We start from the raw sequence: 22,895 nt of genomic DNA, 5'->3' as shown, positions 1-22,895 counted from the left end.
TGTATAGCAGTGATTTCTAACAGTTAACATTATTTGGTTATTCATAAGGGAGGAAGCCATTGAACCATTTGGTCCATGATAATTCCATAACAATGCAGTAACATGCTCCTCTTTCCTTGCCTGCAACTTATTCTCTCTTGTACTTATTAACTCTCCTTTGATTGTAGGCCTTGCCTACAAAAGGGATTAACCTACAATTGTCCTATTAACTTTGGTATGTGGAGGGAAACCAGAGAAAGATAAAACTCCACATAACAATCACAAAGACTTGAATTAAATCTGAACCACCTGTGCATATAGCACTGAGGTGAACAATTCTTTTGCTGAATTGTTCTTTTTTCCCAAGGAGCAAGGGCAAATTTACAAAGTTATGAAAGCTTTGGCTGCTGGATCTTCCTCATTCTTGTGAAGTATTTAACTATTTTGATACTAACATTTCTGAAAATAGTGGTGATTCTGTTCCTTCAAGATCAAATCTTTTGATGCATAATGGAAGTGTCAACACACTGCTTGCTGCATGACAAACAAGATCAGAGATGATCACTTCTCTTTCCAAAACCTGCTCTGCAGATCAGCTCATGGCAAAACCAAAATTATGCTTGGAATCCCCACCCAAGGAGGCTTTGCTAATGAAACCTATTCTACTCTTGGGAATAAAGCACTGATTTAGCGTATTAAACTAGTGACGCAGTTGTCTGGGGAGGAGATGAGCCCAAAATCTAAGAAAAAAAATTGGGCTCATAAGTAAAATAATATATCATACGTCACTCTCTGCAGAATAGGAGGCCATTTTTATATATAGAAATTTGTCATGGCAGGTTGTTATGCAAGAGATTATTTTATGTCTTAAAAGGGGAAATAAATTTCTATTTGCAGTACACATCATGCTCTTTGACCTATGATGTCTGTGACAATAATGATGCAATTTAAACTAATCCCATTTGCCTGAACTTGCTCTATCCTTTCATCCTGTCTGTTTTTGTGGGTGTTTATATATGCCCCATAATTGTTGCTATCATGTTTCCTCTGCCTCCCCAGGCAGTGTGTTCCAGGCATCTACCATTTTGTGTGTGTATAAATGTTTAAAAATACCTCCCTCTAATCTCCTTTTAAATTTACCCCCTTTCACCTTCAGCTATGCCGCCTTGTAATTGACATTAACACTCCTTAAAAGGCTCTGCTGATCTACCCTATCCATGCCTGAGCCCAATGTATTGATGCAAGTACAAAGAAGACGGAACAGTGGCTATATTTCATTTGGAGTTTTCGGAGAAGTGATATGCCACCAAAGACTGGCAAATTTTTACAGATTTATCACGGGGAGAGCTTTCTAACTGGTTGAGTCACTGTCTGGTATTTATGGGCCACAGCACGGGGTTGGGAAAAAACCTGCAGAAAATTGCCAGATTCAGCCAGCCCCATCATGAGCACTGGCATCAAGGACACCTTCAAAGAGTGATGCCACTAGAAGGTGGCATCCTCATTAAGGATCCCAATTGCCCAGAATATGCCCTATTCTCATTGCTATCGTCAAGGAGCCTGAAGACACACCTTCAACGTGCTTGGAACAGTTTCTTCTCCACTGCCATCAGATTTCTGAATGGATATTGATACACTACCTCACTTTTTCTGCTTTTGCTCTCTTTTCGCACAATTATTTAATTTATATATTTCTTATCATAATTTAGGTTTTTAAATTGTTTTTGAAATGGACTGTTGCTGCAAAACCAATGTATCACTTAACATATGGCAGTGATATTAAACCTGTTTCTGATTTTGCCTCTCATAATTTGATTTTCTTCTGTCAGGTTGCCTGTCAGCATCTGACACTCCAGTGAAAATGAGCCAAGTTTGTCCAACATCTTGTAGGGAGTACTCTGTAATCCAGGCAGCTTCCTGGTGAACCTTGTCTATACCTCTTTTTCAAACTGCCATGACCTTCTTGTAATGTAGTGATCAGACTCCAAATGTGGCTTAACCAAAGTTTTATCCACCTGCAATATGACTTCTCAACTCTTATACTAAATTTCCCTGTCCAGAAAAGACTAGTATGACATGTCTTTTTGTTTTAACCATCCTATTTTCTTGTAGTATCATTGGCAATGAGTATATCATTATCAAATAGTATTTTTGAGCAATCTTCTAAATATGGATTATGTTGCTTTGTGGGATGACTCATTGAAGATTGGGCCTGGGTTACCCAAAATGGAAGCAGTACTCGCCCCATTCAGTAAGTTGGTATCCAACATCAAGATGATGAACATCAGTTTTCATTTTAATTTCAGGATCATATGCTGCAGATAATTAATCAAATCATGGATGAATGCATCCCCAATGAGCGACCAAATCGGGAGTTCCAAGTCAAGTTCCCTGATGAGGTTTTGCAGGATCAGCTGGGAGTACAGCTCTGGTTTGCTGCTGAGGTAGGCCTTGAGGAGGGGGAGGCACTGTGCACCCTAAAGCCGCAGTTTGATTATCTATCCTGGCATTTTTCTGATTTCCTAAGGAGATGATGGTGGTTGTAACATTGATTATTCTCCATGTGGACAAGTTTTTGATGTCGTCTGGGGCTCATCACAAATACCTGCTATTTAAATCTGTCTCATTTGGGAGAAATAGCTGGTTTGATTATTGTGGTCACCTACATTCATGAAAGCTCTTTGGAATCTGAACTAAGTTTAAAAACAATTGTTATGTGCCAGTGTATGCAACTAAGGTGCGGCTGGCAATCATGTATTTTGGCAGTTGTCGACTAGATGCTATCTATGAAACAGTGAATTTGAGGGGGAGAATAAACACTTCAAATTCTTCTGTTTTAAAATGATAGAAGGCCTGCACTTGAACTCTTTATAGAACTTTATAGTGCCTTGGAAGCCGAAAAGCAAACTTGCTACTTTTGAAAAGGTAAAGTTTGGTGATCCTTCTGAAAGGCAATGCAAAAACAAAAGCAGAAAAACAAATTCCGCAGAGCAATCCAGTTAGTCCTGACCTATTGCATTCCACAATCCAATGGTGTTTGTCTAAAAGTATTAGTAGCGTCATTATCTGAATCTATATTTGCCTTTGTATTTGGGAGTACAAAGTTGACACTAGGGAGTGGAGGTCTTGTATTGGTTTGCAAAAGGAGAACAATAAAAGATTAATTGCTTTAATCTACAGTGTTTGATGGCCGGCTCCCTCATTGAAGTGCATGAATCTGAGGTGTTTCTGTTGCGCCCTCTGGCGGAGGACCTGCTGCGCAGTCTGGAGGAAGTGCGATCGCTTCTCCGGCAACAGTGTTTTACTGATCACATGGTCTATACAGATGATATCAAAGCATCTCTCATTCGGTTTGACAGGCTCTTTGCTGAGTTTGAATACAGGTAAGTGGATAGTTTTCTGATTTCAGCAAGATAAATGACACACATGCTCAGAGCTTCAAATATTGGGGAAACTGCAGTTTTGATTTTAACTACACTCTGAAGATTCAGTTCATGACAAAATGAACAACAACGGTTTGAGTTGCTGTTTCTTTAGGAATTTGCACATACCGGAGGGGTGCTAGAGGTAAATTTGCAGTAGCAACAACTTTTCCAAAACAATGGCAACAATGATTACCCATCTTCCTTAACCGAAGAGAGGCTGATCAGTAATCCCAATGCAGTTTCCCTGCTTGGCTTTACATGTGAATCTTGTCAAGAACAAAATTGCCGTTCAAAGTACACTGCATTACTAATGAAACTACACAATTTAAAGCTGCACTTGGAGCAACTGACAACTAAAGTTAAAGTTGCACCAAACTTTTTTTGACTAATTTGAAGGTTTTTAAATATATGTTAAGCCCACTAAGTTGCAAAATCTTCACGAGGCAATCTGATGTCAATTTGAAAAGTGGTAGTAAGTGCAAATTGATTTAATACAGCTGTAATTTTGTCTAGTTAGTTATAAATAAGGATCTTTGATAAAAGCCAACTGCACAATTTCAAAAGACTCAAACTGAACAGTCATAGGAAATGTAACTCTCTCCATTAGTAAATAAAATGCTGTTCTATTCAAGTGGTTTACGCATTCTTCTGTCCGAAACCCCAATGTTCATCTTTTGGAGCTCCTTCCGAGTCCTTCAGATATGGGAGATGGGAAGCTGCAAAGTGCCCTGTTTGATGGGCTTTGGTGCAATGTCATGCAAACTCAAAAGATTGCAGAAAGCAGTGTTGGGCTAATTAGCAAAACTTCAAGTCTTTCAAGAATTTATTTGTACAGTTTAGGTCAATTATGGACAGACCGTAATGGTTGGCACTTACAGCTATTTGGAAAGGCAAGATTAACAAAGGTTGAGAGCTCACAGTTAACATCCAGACACTATGATTTGATAAGCCAACAAGTGAACTGTGAACTCTAATGGGCTGTGTACAATGTGCAAGGTTCCAGTTCACATCTTGTGGGTAGTGGAATCTTGCATTATTGATTTAGAGTTAATAGATCAGACTAAAGAAAAATAAAATAGAAACTAAGAACTTGTACATGTTTGCTCTTTTGTTATCTTGATGTGTCAACATGATATTTAAGATGTGTGAAGGCAGCAGTTGCTATTTGGTTTGAATAGCAATATTAATTGATTGTAATGGGCAAACTTATTTTGAGAGCAATTACATGCTTAACTAGCAGCTCGGTTGTTATGTTTTGCGTTAGTTTATGGTTTGGTTACTTTGCAAACTTGTTGCATTGCATCAACCTTTTTTCTAAGAAAAGCTTTGTAGTGCAGCTCAGTACAAGCCCTCGGGCCTGTGATGTTGTGCAGACCTTTTAAACCTACTCCAAGATCAATCTAACACTTCCTTCTAACATAATCCTCCACTGTTTTTTCAGTTGCGTGCCTGTTTAAGAGCCTCTTAAGTCCCTTGTGTTTCTGTTTCTACCACCACCCCTGGCATACATGCATCATTCTGTTTTTTCTAAAGAAAAGCCTATCTCTGACTTACTTCCCTCCAGTCACCTTAAAATTATGCGCACTCCTATTAGTCATTACTGCCTGTGGAAAAGGTGCTGCTGCCCACACTATCTGTGTCTCTTAACTTGTAATCTTCTATCTCGTCACCTCTCATCCCTCAATTGCTCCAAAGAGAAAAGCCCTAGTTTACTCAACCTTCCTTCATAAGTCATGCTCTCTAATCCAAACAGCATCCTGTTAAATCTCCTCTGCACCGTGTCTAATCTTTCACATCCTTCCTATAATGAGGTAATCAGAACTGAAAACAATACTCCAAGTTTGGTTTAACTGGAGTTTTATGGAGCTGCAACATTACCTTGAGCTCAATCCCCTAACTTTGAAGGCCAACATATCATCCACCACATCAACCATCCTACCAATCTGTGCAGCAACTTTGAGGAATTGATGGACATGAACCCCAAGATCCCTCTGTTCCTCCACACTGCTAAGAATCCTGCCATCAACCCTGTACACTGCCTTCAACCTTCCAAAGTGTATCACTTCACACTTTGGTTCCTGGACTGGCCTCGCCTGCCACTTCTCAGCCCAGCTCTGCATTCTACTAATATTCTGCTGTTACCTACAACAACCTTCTACACAATCCACCACGCGGCACCAATCATCATGTCATCTGCAAGAATTTTATAAATAGAAATTGTTTGATGTATAAAGTGGATTCTACAGGACAATTGTCAAGATTAAATTAAATGTGTTCTGCAATGTAACCGTTTTTCTAGCTATGTATCTGCAGTGGTCCCCATCAAGTCTCCCGAGGAGCTCTTCAACCAGCAACAGATTATTGTCCTGTTCTGTGAAACTATAGATAGGTCAGTATCTCCACAAAACGCTCATGTTCCCTTTGTATTCATTCCTTTAATTGCCTATGGCTTAAATACTTTGTACTTTATCCAGACTGTCCTGCCTCATGTCAGGGTAGAACGCTGTCCATTACCAGACTACCTGACCTCCTGAGTGTGGAGTTTGCTGAGGGTCAAAAACGAGATGCTTTCTGTGTCATTACACTAAAGGAGAAGGCACAATAAAATGTTGGACTTGAATTGACCATTCTGTTCTGCTTCTTAATGAATACAGTTTTCCATGTGGCAATGTGTATAATACAGATCTTATATTCAAGGAAGAGTGGGGGGGCGGGGAATTGACTGGGATAAACCATAGTCATAGTGATAGATGTAGAAACAAGTCTTTAGTCTCAGTATGTTCACAGAACATCAACCACCCACTAGTGCTAATCTCCTTACAACCCTTTGACTTCCCTTCAGATTCTGGTACTCACACTCTGAGGCCAGGTTAGCTGAGAAACCTGCACATCTTTGGATTGTGTGAGGAACCAGGAGCACCCAGGGAAAACCCACATGGTCACAGGGAGAACATGCAAACTCCATACGTACGGTTAAAGTCAGCACTGAATGCTGAGCGAACAGCCTAATATAATGACAAGTGAAATGCTCGGGAGAAAATTTCCAGACCAACTGAAATAACCCATGATATTAAAGAGGAAGTTAGCAGAGGTTTGGGGCGTCCTCCAGTCTTTTGGTTTGGTGTGGTGATGTTCAAGTTGGAGGAACAACGGCTTGTATTCCATTTAGATAGCCTCCAATCTAACGGCATGTATATCAAATGTCTCTAACTTCTGGCAATCTCTTCTTCCTCCCTCCCTCTTTTTCCATTCCTCATTCCGTTTACCCTCCGTCTCCTCACTTGTTCAGCACCGCTCTCTAGATCCATTTCTCAGTGGTTCCCTGTCCTCTCTAATTAGATTCTTTCTTCAGCCCTTTACCTCTTACACTTATCCCCTCCCAGCTTCTCACTCCGTCCTCCCTTCCCCCTGACCCTAGTCTCACCTGCCGTCTGCCAGCTTGTACACTTCCCCTTCTCCCCCCCCACCACCTTTTGTGTTCTTTCCCCCTTGCCTTCCAGTTCTGAAGGATCACAGCCTGAAACATCGGCTGTTTATTCCCCTCCATAGGTGCTGCTTGACTTGCTGAGTTCCTCCAGCAGTTTTATGTCCTTTGAGTAAGACTTGATTCTGTCATTTATATTGATCATTTCATTGGATCAGCAACTCTGACTCAAGTAATCATAAACATTGACTACATTGCTTTTAGAGGTAATTTGATGTTTACCGCATTGCCTTCCCTTGTTCTCTTACCCCACCCCTCCCCAATTACAGGGCACTGAAACTGGGTTACTTGACACAAGAGATGATTGATGGCTTAGAACCTGTCCTGATGTTCACCATCCCCCGGCTTGCTATCATTTGGTAAGAAAGTCTGACGTGAATTGCTGGAGCTGTTGGTGTTTTATAGAGAGCTGGCGGTGGTTGGTTTCTCTAAATGGAGGCTAATATGAAGAGGGTGTGTTACTGGCTAGTTGAGTATCTATTACTTCCTAGCTAGCATTTAATTTTTTGAGAAGTTAAAAATATCCAGAAATATAACTGTGGCCAATATTAGTAAAATGATTTATAAAGCCATTTCTGCATGTTTTACTCTGCCACAGATGTTTTGACTCTGTTAAAATTGATGCAACTATAATGCTACAGTGTTTTCCAATACTGACCAGTGATGATGACTTGATGCTTTTAAAGCATTTGCTAGGTTGGTGAAATCAAAGTGGTGCCAACTGGTCCAAACAATTTAACAGTATTCAGAGCAATATTTATTTTTCCAGTGGGCTGATGATCTACCCAGAAGGACCTCTCAACTTAGAACAGCAGCCAAATGACATGTCCAAGCTTTTTAAACCATTCTACGCCCTCTTGCAAAAAATAAGGTAAAATTCTATAACTGTTAGCACATTAAGTGCACTTTATCGTTGCATGTGTTAATGACAATTTGTATTAGTATATCTGGTTTCCCCACTTGTCAAATTTCAGTAATATGCAAGTTCCCAGGCAACATTGAAAGTGCACTACATATTTTAATAATTCAAAATGTGGCACATGGTACTAATTTGATAGGGTGACCTATCATTGTGGTAGGTTCAGGCTTGGAGTTGGGTCAACAAACATGCCAAGTGGCCATGGTGGAGAATGGATCTGTGAGGAGGGCTGGGAGTCTTGTGGGAAAAAGGCAGGCTAATTGATTGGAGTTGTGGGAGAAGATCAACTTGTAATGGGGAAGGGTTGGCATCTTTCTGCAGAATGGGGCGCCAGTGAGCCACATAAGGAACTGAGATTTGGAAGCTTGTTGGAAGGGGTCTGTCACGCATCACATTACAGAGACAGTGATAAATGTACTCGTAAATCAAGGTGATTAAGCCTAATTCATTCAATTGTCTTAATCTTGTGTGAAATTCTGTCAATCACAATCACTGCTCAAGTGTCTGGGCCATTTTGCAATCTCTTGATTTGCTGGTTTGATTTGCAGTGCAGTCTCTGCAGATTCACTTTCCCCTTGTGATGGGGAGCTGCCTATAGAATTAGTGTGGAAGCCAGTCATTCTCAACCCAGTCAACCCAAAATGAAAAAACACCTTGTAATTAATATTGTTTTCCAAACAAAAACCGACTTGAAATGGTCAAAATCTAGAGTTGCACCATTTTCTTGATTAAAGTTGCCTAGAAGAAATTCAGTACTTGCATAGTTCATGCGTAATCATAGTTCATTTTGTTTCAATATCTTTTTTTCTGTTATCTATTAGCTGTGAAGTGTATGAATTTATAATTGTCCAAGACCAATCATGAGCTATTTCTGAACCATTTTTCTCCAACAGATTTTGAGATGAAAATGGCTTGCAATGTACGAATATTGTAACTGACGAGGATTTAGATTTAATTGAGTTTCTCTATTAGAGATGTGGGGGAGAGGGAAGGAAATGTAAATTTAACATAAAACATGAGGGATAGACTTTTATCTACCGGAGATAGATATAGATATCTAAAATTTTGTAAATACATTCACAATATAAGACCAGTCATTTCATTTGTAAGATTTGCCTGATAATAATTTTTCCTTCCCATAGTTTTTTTTACATATAGGCTTTAGCCCTTTGTGTACAAAGACGCTTGAACTGTTTTCATTCCTCATTAAGCTTGAGTCCACATAGGAGCTAGGAATGTGTTTGTGACAAAGTTTTGTCATAGACAGCTCCTACCACTTCAACTAGTAAACTTCAGGCATATGCCAACAGCAGGTAATGCCTGCCTCGGTGTGCACCCTGTAAATAAAATTCAGAGTAAAATTTATTATCGGAGTACAGACATGTCACCACACACAACCCTGAGGTTCTTTTTTCTGTGGGCATACTTAGCAAATCTATAGAACAGTAGCTGTAAACATCAGGAACTATAAACTGTAAATGCAGATATAAATAAATAGCAATAAGTAACAAACTCACAAAAAGCCAGCCGGCGGTGTGGCGGCATCAGCACTGGACTTTGCGATGAGCGGTCCTGAGTTTGACTCTGGCCGGCTCCTTGCACACTTCCCATCTGTGCAGGGTTGAGTGTTGAGCTAGCAACTTGCCCTCGTAAATCAACAGTCAAATTCTACGGAAATAACAAAAAAGCCACCCGATACGCCACAAAGTACGGAAATGAACAACAAATTCATTTAAAAATGATTGGACTTAAGTCATGTAACTTTTTATAAATAAAACCAGATTTATTATCACTGATTTGTGTGATGGGAAATGTTTTGTGGCAGCGGTTCAATGCAAAAACAAATTACTGTAAATTACTAAAATAACGCAAGAGAAAAGAATAACAAGGTGGTCTTCATGGATCAGACAGAGGGAAAAAAGCAGTTTTTAAAACGTTGAATGTGTGTTTTAGGCTATAGTATCACCCCTCCGTTGGTAACGATGAAAAGAGGGCATCCCCCAGGTGGTATGATGACAGACACTGCAGTCTTAAGGCACTGCTTCCATGATGGTGGGGGGAGGGTGTGGTTGCGATTAATTTTCTGTAAAGCCACCATGTTAACTCAAGATTCTACCCTTTTTCCCCCAGGGACTTGCTTTACGTCCTCACAGATGAAGAACTGTCTATGTTGGAGAAGAGCTTGTGTGCTGTGGAATCTGAGGATCTCTTCAATCCCCACATGATGTTTCCAAATCTTTCATCTCCTCTCCAAAACAACACATCACCTCATGAAATGCTTGATGAACCGACGCATGCTAGCGGTGTTTCACCTATTCAGTCTGGTGCAGAGGAACTTAACCACCCAGCACGTAATGAGCCATACTGCAACCAGTCTACCTTGCATGCATCTAATTCGGTCGAGCAAACTCCACATGAAATACAACATCTGTTGGAAGGTTCTAACTTTATACTTGACAGAGGTTATGAAATGTGGGGACAGGAGTTCAGATGGATTGTGAATGTTAACACAGAGGAGGAGGCACAGAATCAGAAGGGCATGATCTTCGCAAATCACTCCATGTCATCGTCATCTACTTCCAGTGATAGCCTGACTGATTCCAATAGCGTGCAGTTCTGTTGCGTTGCAACTAAAAGCCTTCATTCAGAAACTGACCATCCAAAGTTCCTTGATGGTTGTGAGATGGTAGGTACATCCACAATGACTACAATTCAAGCTCCTAATTCTCCAGGTGACTGCCATGTACTAACACCTTCCAAACAAGATCATGCTGCTCATTTCTTAAATGCTGATTGTCCAGATGACCACACTGAAAATCACAAACTGGGGGCAGCTTCGTTTCTTGGAGCAAGCCCAGAACGGAGCAATTTTTCCAGAAGCATCTCAAATACTCTGGTGCCTGAACAGCCACGTATGAGTGACAGCAGGTGAGATGGTTAGATTTGGGACATTATTCTTGAAGTTGCTAATTCTGGATGGAAAGGGAACTGCGGACAGCTCAAACAGTTTTTTAGTTTGTCATGTTTTATTTTGATATGAGCACCTGAAGTTTTGTTGTATTGCCTGACCATTCAGCTGCAGTAAAGAAACTTCAGTCAAAGTATACCTTAGTTTTGTCTAGAATGTACTTATGAATTTAACTGGCAAAATCATTTGTTGTACTACATAGTTGTTTCAGTAATAAGCTGCAAACCAGATTTCAGATCTAATCAGTGTTAACTTTTTGTTTCAATTTACAAGCTATGTTGAGTACATTTCCTGTAGTTTTCCTACCAATCCTGTAAAGCAGGGGCTCCCAAACTTTTTTATGCTATGAACCCCTACCATTAACCAAGGGGTCTGTGGACCCCAGATTGGGAACCCCTGCAAAGCAACTAAAGTATTCAAGTTCTGGTCAGATGATCTTTTGCAATCCATGCAAGTAACCCACAGGAATAGTTTGGGGGGGCAATCATTTGCATATTTTTCTGCATGAATTTTCCAGTTTCTTGGATGAGACTGCCAATTATTGCAGAATGAATAATATCTACCTTGGGCCAAGCATTATTTTTGTTATTGAGACAGAAGTCAAATGCTGGTTAGTTAAGACTATCAAATACTTTCTTTTTAAAAAAATGAGAAATTCACAAGGGATCGATCCACCATGATGCCGCTGAAAAGAATACTGGTGATCCCTGTTTTTCGGAATGGAGATTGTGTTCCCACAAAATCCATGTTGCAAGTTTCATCCATGCATCAAGAAATGCAAATGGAAACAAAGTATTTTTGTTAATCTGTTTACTTTTATTCCCACAAATTCAATGATAGAAAACGTTATTATCTTAATTTTGGTTGGTGATTTCTGAATTCTGTATGTGCAACTTTCTGTATCCACAGCGGTTATTTGTACCAGATCTAGTTTGTCCATTAACAAAACGTGGAATAAATTCTGCAAGGCGGTTTAGCAGCAGTCACTGTATTAACCATGAGCGTGCTTTTTATGACAGATTGCCTGAAGGACAAGATGAGCCTCATGTTGTGGATTGGGAAATGGAAAGGGAAGCAGTACAAGCTATGAAGACCTTGCTAAGAGAGGAAATAAGATCACGGTACCAGAACAGCAGTGACATGCTTCACCGGCTCTTTGTTTGTATCTCGGGTACGTTGCTCATGAGGCCTCACTGCATGGATTGGGACAATGTAAAGGCTTTTGCTCTGAGTGTGACATTAGCAATAATGCTTACTGCACAGAGGAAATGGAATTGGTTTATTATTGTCACATGTGCTGAGGGACAGTGAAAAGCTTGTCTTGCATAGTGTTCATAAAGATCAATTTATTTCTTGGTGCATTGAGGAAGAACAAGGTGAACAATAGCAATGCAGAAAAAGGAAGTGTGACAGCTACAGGTAGACAACGTACAAGTTCATAAGACAAACCCTGAGGTCAAAAGTCCATATTACTTTTACTAGGGAGCCATTCAATAGTCTCATAACAACTGGGTAGAAACTGTTCTTGAGCCTAGTGGTTCATGTTTTTGCATTTCCTGCTCAATGAAAGAATGCTTGGGGTTAGAGCACTCTTTGATCATACTGGTTGCTTTAATGAGGCAGTGAGAATGATAGAGAAACCAGGAGGCTGCTTTGGGTGGTGTGCTTAGCTGTCTCCACAACTCTGCAGTTTTTAGCGGTCATATGCAGAGCAGTTGCCATACCAAGCTATAATACATCCAGATAGAGTTCTTTCTAATTTAAAATAAATAAATAAGAGCCAGTGAGGGACATGCCAAATTTCTTCAACCTCCTGAGGAAGTAGCAATGCTGCTGAGCTTTCTTAGTAGTGACGACTATGTGGTGAGTCTGATTTTTTTTTTAATATTTTCATCAAAATAAACTTCATTCATAATTTATTCTTGTAAAGTATTTTTTATCATGCAATGCCTCTTATTTTTACCTGCATAGTTAATGCATTATGTAGTGTTCTACTACATTCCTTAAAACCAATCTGGACCCCTACATAGTTGACAGGCTTCCACACTCAACCCAGCCTCCACCCATCCAACAGCACAAGAACCCTATACTGTCCTCCATTACTGAGCCCTGCAGTGGCTACACCGAGCTTGAGTGCATGCCTCAACGTGTACTCCTGCAGCCTAGAAAGTGCCAATTGGCAGCATTCCTCCAGACCAGGGGGTTCGCAACCTTTTTAATACCATGAACCAATACCGTTAAGCAAGGGGTTTGCAGATCCCAAGTTGGGAACCCCTGCTTTACAGACAATGCCCTGCTGAATCTGGCCATATCTCTGCAGACCTGTTAATAGAAAGCTGAGGAAGTTGCCCTATGCACCTTCTGGTGAGGGTGACGAGCAGAGATTCTAAATGTGATTGTGTGGTGAAACTAGGAGAAGAGACTGTGCTTCACTTATGCGAGTGGAGCTGTGCTGGTAAAGGTCTTTCAATCCCACCAAGACATAAAGAATTCAGTAAATCTGGTTATTCATGGGCTAACATTAAAATAAGCCAGAGGCTGTCACACTTGAATTGTACATCCTCTGTTTGATCTATCTTTTGACTTTCAGTTTAATTAATTCCCTCAGGACAATTAAGGATGGCAAATTAATACTTGTTTTACCCATTTGCCAAGGCAATGCAAATACAATATTTGGTTTATTTTTAATTGCAATTGAGTCAAATAGTCGATCATTAGCTTGGAAAATGTTTAGTGTACTGCAATAATATGCAGTGCTATTGAGACGTTGATGTAAAACAACCCTATGAGAATGGATGCTGTAAATGTTGGTACGAAGCATTATAGATTTTCCTTCTGTTATCTGCCTTTTGAATATCCAACAGATACCACTTAAAACTACACAAAATTTAAACTTTTGGCTTTATCAAAGTAAGGTAAGAATGGTTAATCACAAGAAATGGTTAACAAGGACCTTAAAATGGTTAAATGGAAGGAGATGTGCCTTGGGCACTATAGTAATTGAAAACTAAAGAATGTAAACTAGAGGAGAAAATGAATGAAATATAGAAAGGCAGATGGGTTGAATGCTTATTTGGACATAGCACGTGTTGAGTAGAAAGAACAAATTGAATGAATTTTGAAAATAATTTGGAAGCTATGATGCAGCTATAAAATAGTTAAAGCTGGTAAGTAGATGTGGGAAAGGGGGAAATGGTTGCATGAAAAAAGTAGCAATAGTGATGTATGATCCAATCTCATGTGAGGAAAAGCAAGTAATGGAGATGTACTTTGGTGAAAGTTACGGGGTGGCAGAACATAGAAATTAAACATTCATTAAATTCATGTCATTCTAGAGATTTTTAACTTCATTGTAAGTTGGGGTAAGCAGGCATGCTCATGAAATGTAGTTAGTTTGAATGGGCTAGATTTTGTGCTTTTTGGGTTTTTATTTTGCAGATCACTGAAATATTAGAAGTAGAACCCGTTATTGATTTTCTTATGTTAAGGAAAAAAGGGGTTGTGTGAATGAATGTTTATCCAATGTAATCATAATATGATTAAACTTGGTGTGTGTTGGAAAGAGGAAGGAGATTTTGTTTCTAGTTGCTGATGCATTGAAACACTTGCAGATCAAACATTTTTGTTAATTGATTAAATCATAATAGAAAAGTTGAAGGAGTTGAAAGAAACATTTACTATGATATGAAATTAGTTTAAACTCAAGAAAAAGATTCTAAATGTAAAACAAAGTCATCGATGACAAGAGGTGAAGGGTAACATGTGTAAATCTAAAGGAAATTCCTACAAGGTGAAAACAAATGGAAATTTTGTTAACTAGGAGAGACATCCTACAGTGTCAAAAAGAAACTATGGGTTGTAAGAATCATAAAACTTAATGTCAATATAAACACTTTGCTCCAGCCCATCTCTTTTCTCTAACATGATGCAATTGGCACCTCAGAGGTAGGTAGTGGTGACGTTGGGAATTGTTAAAAGTATGTACGGTACAATGAATTGGCATTCAAGCTGAATACCAACTTTGCATCAGTATTTATACTGTTAAGGAAAAACATACAAAGAAAATAAATTGTTTAGATGGCAGAGACTTGCAAAAAGTTAATTGGAATTGCAGTTCCGTGAACTCTGGGGGGTGGGGGCAGAAAATGTTGGAAATGCCCAGCAAAACCACATTCAGAATTTGGGAAGGTTGGAACAGCTTTAGAGAGATGAAGATCTGAAATAAAATAAATAAAAACTGAGATGAAATAGGAAAGGGGGTTATTCACTTGTCATTTGATTAAATGTCTGGAGACTGGATTTCCCTATTTTGTTGAGTGCAGTAAACATACAGCACATAGAACTAATATCCAGCTGGATCCCTGCAAAGAAGAAAATCTCTTGCAGTTAGCCAATAAAGGTAATTGTAGACAGTGAATACACTGCGGCAGGATCTGTGGTTCCTGATGGTCAGCATTGAAAGCTCCCATTTGCCATGCATGGCTACACAAATTGCTGTGAAGGCATCGTGCCTTAAAGGAGCTTCCTCCACGACAGCCACAGAATGGATCCGTAAATGGCTGAGGGAGTAGAGGTGAGCAGCCGCCCAGAGTTTTGTGCATATATAACACTGCAAAATTCAGGATGATTAATGAGGTATATTGGAGCATTAGCGCTGAACTGCATTGTACGGTGCTGCCATCAATGATCTGCCATACAGACAGAGGCCAGCATGTTTTGCTAACAGAATATATCTTCTAATTTCAATTTTCACTGTTATTATGTATACAATAGACACCTGGAGAATATATCAAACAAATTGAGGTAAAGTGAATTCAGCAGTGACCTGACAAATCTCCTATGATTTTAATTGAAAGTGATAGATGGTATGATTCAAACAAACATTTGGGTGCATGAAACGCAGGTACTAAAGGATGTGTTTTCCAGAATTAATATTCCTTAAGTTAATTTTTTCACTTAGTTTGTGGATCTGAGGGTTTAGTCCAGGGGTCGGCAACCCTTTACCACTGAAAGAGCCGTATGTATCCGCTTCCCACAGAAAAGAAAACACTGGGAGCCACAAAACCCGTTTGACATTTAAAATGAAATAACACTGCATACAATATTTTTTTTTGCCTTTATGCTATGTATAAACAAACTATAATGTGTTGCATTTATGAAATCGATGAACTCCTGCAGAGCAAACGAAATTACATTTCTGCATGCAACAAAAACATTTTGAACTCCGAAAAAAAGACATTGGGTTGAAGGTTACTACATCGTTAGCCTACCTTGGATCGAAAAATTAAAAGAAATCGCACACTGGCGGGTGTCAGGCATTGGCAGTGGTGATGTATATTAATAGCGATAAAAACATGTTGTAGCGGTGTAGATAACTTTATTTGAACTACACAGCCTTGCTTTTAAGCTTCTCTCAACCTGCCCCCCATGGGCGCGGATGCTCCAAAAGACACGTACTCACAAACCCCCGTAGGCTATCACCCTTAGCCGGAATGCTGGCAAATTGTGAGCCAGTTCGGATGTGCCAGGAAATGGGTCGCCACAACGTTTTATTTAGATTGTACAAGATCACCATAATCTTCAAATTTAGAATTACATTTCAAAAACTAACAAACTAACATAAAATACATTTTAATTAAATACTCATTTATTTTCCAAAGCCACGGGGAGCCGCAGCACAGAGTTGAAAGAGCCGTGGGTTGCCGACCCCTGGTTTAGTCAATCCCAATAAACCACCTGCTATTTGATGGATGAGAATGTTGGTGGATATTGATATACAGAAAAATCCCAAAAGTCTCCAGTAAAGTCACTTTCTAGATTATTCTAGCTAGAAATGAAAGCAATGTTGAGATAATGGATATTTAGTCAAAATGGTAGGTTGTGGTTAGAATTTGTACTAAAATCATTTATAAATGACGGATATTTGAGCAGAAATACCCATTCCAGAGTTCATCAGTGCTGAGCAATATCACAATGTAGCTGGCAATGGCAGACTGAAGTTACAATAGGAAAATTGTGACTTATCAATTTGTATGTACGCCATTGCAGAGCATCCACCTTACATATTAAAAAAAAAAAGGCATGAGAAACTCGGGCGGTGTGGGGTATATAACACACTAGAACTAGAAGTCCACACCAGGAAATCTGCAGATACTGGAGATTCAAGCAACACACACAAAATGCTGGTGGAACACAGCAGGCCAGGCAGCATCTATAGGAAGAAGCACTGTCGATGTTTCGGGTCGAGACCCTTCGTCAGGACTAACTGAAAGGAAAGATAGTAAGAGATTTGAACTAGAAGTCTATGGTGTTATATTCACATAGATGGTAGTTAAGGTCCTGAATGAGGAATTAAAAATAACTGAAGAACCTTTTAACAGTGCAGACATAACAAAAATATTAGTTTGGCTCAGAGTCCTTCTAACATTCACTTAAGAGTTATCATTCCTTTTGGAACAGGAGTGGCAGACCAACTACAAACCAACTTTGCAGGAGACCTTCGACGGATTCTAAAAACTGTCTTTGAGATTGTGACATCAACACCAGAAAGGAATGAGGACAACATGGAAGAGGAAAAAGGTATTTGATTTTTTTTTTGCCTCTTGAGTTGCAACTTCACACTGATTGGAATCTTACAGAATGATTCAAAAGGTGCTTGCAAACCACTGGCACTTTACAGCTTCAGTCTAAGGGTTGGCTGCTGGGAAACCATTGAGGCCACAGGCTGGACATCATTTGAAATGCATTCAATCCTTGCGTCAAACCTTACACTGTTGGAGAGTGAAAACTTCAAAAATGTGCCCGACCTTCTGGCTAGAGATAACAAGATGGGGAGGCCTGAAGTTGCCAAATGAAGGCAGGCTAGAAAGGTGAAGTCCTGGCCTATCTCCATCTTCCCTACTGTATATGTGGGTAAATTATTGAAATCAATACAAAACCTGAGCAGGTTTATAGGGGAAGCAACCACACAGAAACCTCTGTTCCACCTGCAAAATATTTTGTAAAATCCCAGAATATTTTGTGCAGTAATTCAGTGAAAGAAATACAGATGTTAAATACAGTGGTTAATCTAAATCCTTTGGAATAATACAATTGTGATTTTTATCCTTTGCAGAGGAGGAGCATGTTAATGCAGAACCCTCCTTGGAAGATTGCGCATTGTGTCAGGAACCGTGTTCATCCAGAACTTCCAATTTAAGCATCACTAAACCAGAAGGTATAGTAAACAGACATCTTACAGAGTAAAGTTACCAATAACCATTTGCAGTTCAATGGTGGTTAAATTGTTCTGATATTTGCCTATTGATTATTGGATGAAAATTAAATTTGCCAATACCTTTGTTAGCGTAATTGATTGCCTAAGTATTGGGAACACTGTATGGAGAAATACGAACATTCAATAAAGTCTTTACACATCTAAAATCATTCACTGACAGATGCATCTCACTTCCTGGTGAATGATACTGTTTAGCAATGCTGTTCGTACAAATGAATCTTGTGGTTTCGGTCTCAAATCCTATGGCAGGTGAAGTGGTTCATTTGGAGTGTTCCTGGAAATAATTGTTTCTTTCCATTCAGTACCTCCAGAGTGGATTGCTGATTCTGCCTGCAATCAATGCATGTCTTGTAAAGCACCATTTACAATTCTCAGGAGACGGCATCACTGCAGAAACTGTGGCAAGGTACGTTATTGACATAGAATTAGGATCACATGACAGGTTTTGGATGCAGGGAAGACTTACAAATAGTTCTATTGTGGATTTTAACTTCAGCCAGTGTTGCACATCCACCTTTTTATGCTGTGTAATTTCACAACCTCAGCATATCCCGAAATATTGAGCTGATGACTCAAAAATGTCTGATTTCCCAAATGTATGCTAGAACATGGAATGTCCTGAAGATTAGATGTGAAAGAATCTCATCTTTTGCTCCTCCACTACAATATAGAGGACTGGCTTACAAGTGACCACATACATTTAAATGATTCTGCAAACCCCTATGGGTAAAAAGCAAGCATTTTAAAAAAATTTTACTTTAATCTTTTTGATTATTTGTGTTTTTGCTGTTAAATTTAATTTTAACTTTTGTGAATCTACTTGAAGTTTTTTTTTAAAAAAATGAAGTCTGAGATATTCAAAACCCTTTGATGGCTGGTGATTTGTCGGAGGTGACATGGGACATGCCTTCACCAGCTGTTTGCTGCTTGTGGGATTAGTACTGGGAGGTCAGCCTCTACAGCCCTCTTTGTTTGAGGGTGGAATAGCAGGTCCAGGCAGGCAAGAAGAATGAGTGGAAAATCTTAGGAATAATAACATAATAACTTTGGAAATCTGATTACTGAAGATGGACCCATCGGCATAAAACTCTTACCTCAACTTGTGCTCCTCTCAGCCTTAGAATTGTAGTTGGACTGGTCAAGTAGGCTCTTTAGCCCACCAAATCCACACCAATCAAGCAGTACTCCTACATAAATCCTGATGTTCTTTCCACAATAACTCTGCCTTCCCACAACCCACTCACAGATGAGGGGCTATTTCCAGTGGTCAGGCCATTGAGACTCTGCAGCTTGAGGGACTCCTCACATACAATGTCTGTGGGGGCACACCGGAGATCAGGATGAAGCAAGTCGCCCAAGCAGTGAGGGAAATCTCCTTTGCTCCAAGACCCTTCAGACTATCCCCGTAGCTAACCTCCAGAAACATTCTGGTAAACCTGACCAGACAGGCCAGAGGCACTTTTCTAGTCTGCCCTTCAGATTACAGGTGACCACAGCTGGCATATCTATCAAAGCTGTGCTCATATCAGTTGGATTGCTGATCTTCACAACAGGCTTCGTGAAGTGGCTTTTCCCCTCCTCCATTCTCCATTTTAAAATTTTCCTGTTAAGTGTGTTTTAAAGTGTGTTGCTGTTTCTATAACTCAGGAGCTTAAACTATACTTTGAATGGTTCTGAAGAGGTGCTTCCATCATCTGAGCCCTGGTTGCTGTTGCTGTTTGCGGCCTGATCTATTTCACATAGTTGCATTGGTGACTGGAGGCACAGAAGTAGATCTGGGGTGCATTGTGGGGTGGCACAGTAACATAGTGGTTAGCTCAACACATTTTACAGTGCCAGTGACCAGGGGTTCAATTCCTGTCACTGCCTCTAAGGAGTCTAAGGGGCATTCTCCCAGTGACCCTGGGTTTCCTCCCACAGTTCAAAGATTAATTGGTCATTGTAAATTGTCCTGTGATTAGGCTAGGGTTAAATTGGGGCATAGCTAGGCAGTGAGGCTCGGAGACCCAAAGGGACGGTTCTGCACAGTATCTAAATAAATAAAATACTACCCTCGAATTTTTGTTTCTCCTGTCAATGTCCTCTGCAAGATCTTCCACTGCATGGCACTTGGCTACAGGTTCATGATCTTTAATGTTGTGACTCATAACTTACCCAGTGCCACCCTAGTGTTAGAGACGTAAGTTACTGCTTAAATAATACCTCTCATTCATGAATTAGTTTAAATTTGTGTGCTCGGATATTTAGAAAGGGAAGAGTGGACCTATTGTCATGCTTTACAATCAGGAAAAGCTCAGCCTTCACTTTCTGGTTTGTTTTTTTAACAGATCTTCTGCTCCCGCTGTTCCTCCCAGACGGCTCCTTTGCCTTGGTATGGACAGATGAAGCCAGTCCGTGTATGTTCACACTGTTACATGTTTCATCTCACTTCCTGTTACTCCAACACATCTACGTGTTAGGCTGCTGTCAAAATGGTAGATTTGCTATGAGAAAAGCTCTGGAATAAACCTTCAGCAATTTGGTTCCAGCGTCACAACATTATCAACTTTCCCACAAGTAATCTAATTTCCCAGGACCAATTTTGTTATACAAATCAATGTTTTTGATTGTCGTGCAGATCTATAAATAACTGCTGACATGAGCACTTTCTACCTGGAGTAACTTAAAAGTATCAATGGTGCCTTCTCCACTGGGAAATTATTTTGTGGTTTTAAGGGAGCAGGTCATCAGAGAATCTAAATTCAACTGTTTACAACAATATAATTTGCTTAAGCTTTAATTAACATAAATCCCTAATGTATCAGCATTAAAAAGTAGTTGGGGAGGGGAGCATCTAACCTTCCTGAGGCCAAGCATTATCCTTTGTTACAACGTTATTTCTGATGGGCTTATAGTGATCTATCCAGATAACAGGACATTATTGCAATTGTGGGTTGTAGTTTTTCCGTGGATCCAAGCAGAATGCATTCATTTCCCCATTTTAAGTTTCTCATGTCATTCTATGTAAAGTTTGAAACAATATACGCAATTGGTTCTTGAACTCTATTAAAATAAAGATGTATATGAAGATGGGTTTTCAAACCTTTTTAAGAATGTTTTGCCTTCAGATGGAAAGTGAACTTGCCAGTTCTGATATAATGCACTGATTTTTTTTTTAAATGAATACCCTATCCATGATCTACCTTTGTTATTTCCAGCCCCTAGTTATGTTTCTGTGGTTAATGCACTTCTGAAATATTACTCAAATATGCTGCTAAATACCTCAAAACATTTACACTGATCCCATTTGAAACTGCAGTAGGGGGATAGTTTTATAACTTCAGGTTAACTGGGTAATAGGAAATGCTCTCTAGAGAATATATTTTCTATTTCTGAATGTATGCAATAAATGACTTTATTTGCAAGTCTAATTCTGTTTGCAGAGATGGGAGACTTTGTTTAAAAATCATCCTGTAAATATTATATTGTGTCTGTCCATCTCTTCATCCTTCAATGTTTAGATCTTCAACTTGTCCAATAATTTCTATTTTGGATTATCTTGAATGGGTAATATTTTTCTTCTCTGGAAACTAAGCCTAATATAGAATTGTCACCAAGGCTGTATCTTGATCTCTCTAAAGACGATCAGTTTCACCATTGTGTGTCAGCCCACCAGTTGCTCTTTGACTACAATATTCAGGGACTTGAGCTCACTTGGATTTACTGAAATTCTTCCCTCAGTTAATTATGTTTAAAAAGTAAATTTTATGGTGGCATTCCTGAGTCAAAGTAGCCAGTACTTTAAAAGTCTATCCATTACTAATGCCTAACAAAAGATGGAATGTCTTTTGCTGTGGTCTATAGGTAACACTTATCACTACAGTAATATAATCATCAGCATAATCACAGGGAAAATGCATATGACATTTTGCCTTGTACATGTATTGAATTCTGATCCCATTTCTCATGATTCCATCTTTTTATAATTTAATTATTTCAGATTTTCAAATAAAGTTTTAAAAAAAAAGGACCACTGGGCGTCTTTTTCTTTTCCAAGGTTATTAATCAGTTTGTTTATTGACTTGCATTATCATATTTAAAAGATCTTTTAAGCTTCATTTCATTTATAGTATTTTGCCAAAATATCTGTGGGAATGTTTGTACAAAAATCCTATGGATTGGCAGCACAATAAGGGTGCACTGCCAGACTTGTGATCAAGTTTATATTGTCTGGCATGGACAAGTTGAATCTAGATGAAAGACACTTGGAGGCCAATTTCATTGAACTCAGAGGCTGGGGTCGGGGTTCTAAGGTCACCTATTTGCAATAGTGAATATTGGGTTTCAAAGATGTAGTTGTGGTGCTGTCTATTTGGAGAAAATGGAAGGCAATCACTGCCTCTGCTCACTGGTTGCAAAAGATGCTCTAGAATTTATCGGAGTAAGAAGAGTACTTTGACAAAAGTCAGCAATGAGGGAGAAACATTCTGTCCAAGAATAGATTAATGGCTAACGTAAAAGTGAAATTGAAATATACTGCTGTTAGGAGACAATTGGGCTTACAAAGGACTATTGGTTGGAGACAAAAGGCATGACTGAAGTACTAAATGAATGCTTTGCAGCAGAAGTTAGCAAGCAAAAGGTCTCTGCCCAAATTGCAGTGAATGAATCTGCTGGAATACCAGATGAGATTTTAAGAAGTCGCACAGAACTCTTAAAATAGTGCAGATTTTGGGTTAATGTGAGAAGCCAAGTAGAGATGGCAAAGAGGCTGACTATACAATTTTTCAGAAATAAAGCTGAAGAATTGGAGAATTGCAACTGTTGCACAATTATTCAAAAACAGGGAAGGATTATTGCATAAT

The 22,895-nt window shown here is 39.3% G+C and overlaps 1 protein-coding gene across 2 annotated transcripts in view; it reads left to right on the top strand.

Annotated features, from left to right (window-relative positions):
- The window catches only part of LOC132405370 (lateral signaling target protein 2 homolog), a 47,003-nt gene extending 24,949 nt beyond the window's left edge, over positions 1-22,054 (top strand). Inside the window, exons 3-13 of one of the 2 annotated variants that reach the window (XM_059990123.1) lie at positions 2,286-2,423; positions 3,160-3,362; positions 5,704-5,793; positions 7,158-7,247; positions 7,658-7,759; positions 9,938-10,735; positions 11,795-11,946; positions 17,235-17,354; positions 17,890-17,991; positions 18,354-18,457; positions 20,379-22,054. In XM_059990123.1, coding sequence (XP_059846106.1) covers positions 2,286-2,423; positions 3,160-3,362; positions 5,704-5,793; positions 7,158-7,247; positions 7,658-7,759; positions 9,938-10,735; positions 11,795-11,946; positions 17,235-17,354; positions 17,890-17,991; positions 18,354-18,457; positions 20,379-20,510 — 2,031 coding nt within the window. In that variant the 3' untranslated portion in view covers positions 20,511-22,054. The remainder of the gene's footprint in view (positions 1-2,285; positions 2,424-3,159; positions 3,363-5,703; positions 5,794-7,157; positions 7,248-7,657; positions 7,760-9,937; positions 10,736-11,794; positions 11,947-17,234; positions 17,355-17,889; positions 17,992-18,353; positions 18,458-20,378) is intronic. The other variant, XM_059990124.1, reaches the window with a different exon arrangement.
- The last annotated feature ends 841 nt before the right edge of the window (positions 22,055-22,895 follow it).

Source organism: Hypanus sabinus, chromosome 15, assembly GCF_030144855.1.
Source record: "Hypanus sabinus isolate sHypSab1 chromosome 15, sHypSab1.hap1, whole genome shotgun sequence".
NCBI lineage: Eukaryota > Metazoa > Chordata > Chondrichthyes > Myliobatiformes > Dasyatidae > Hypanus > Hypanus sabinus.
This window is presented reverse-complemented; position numbering and strand designations above follow the sequence as displayed.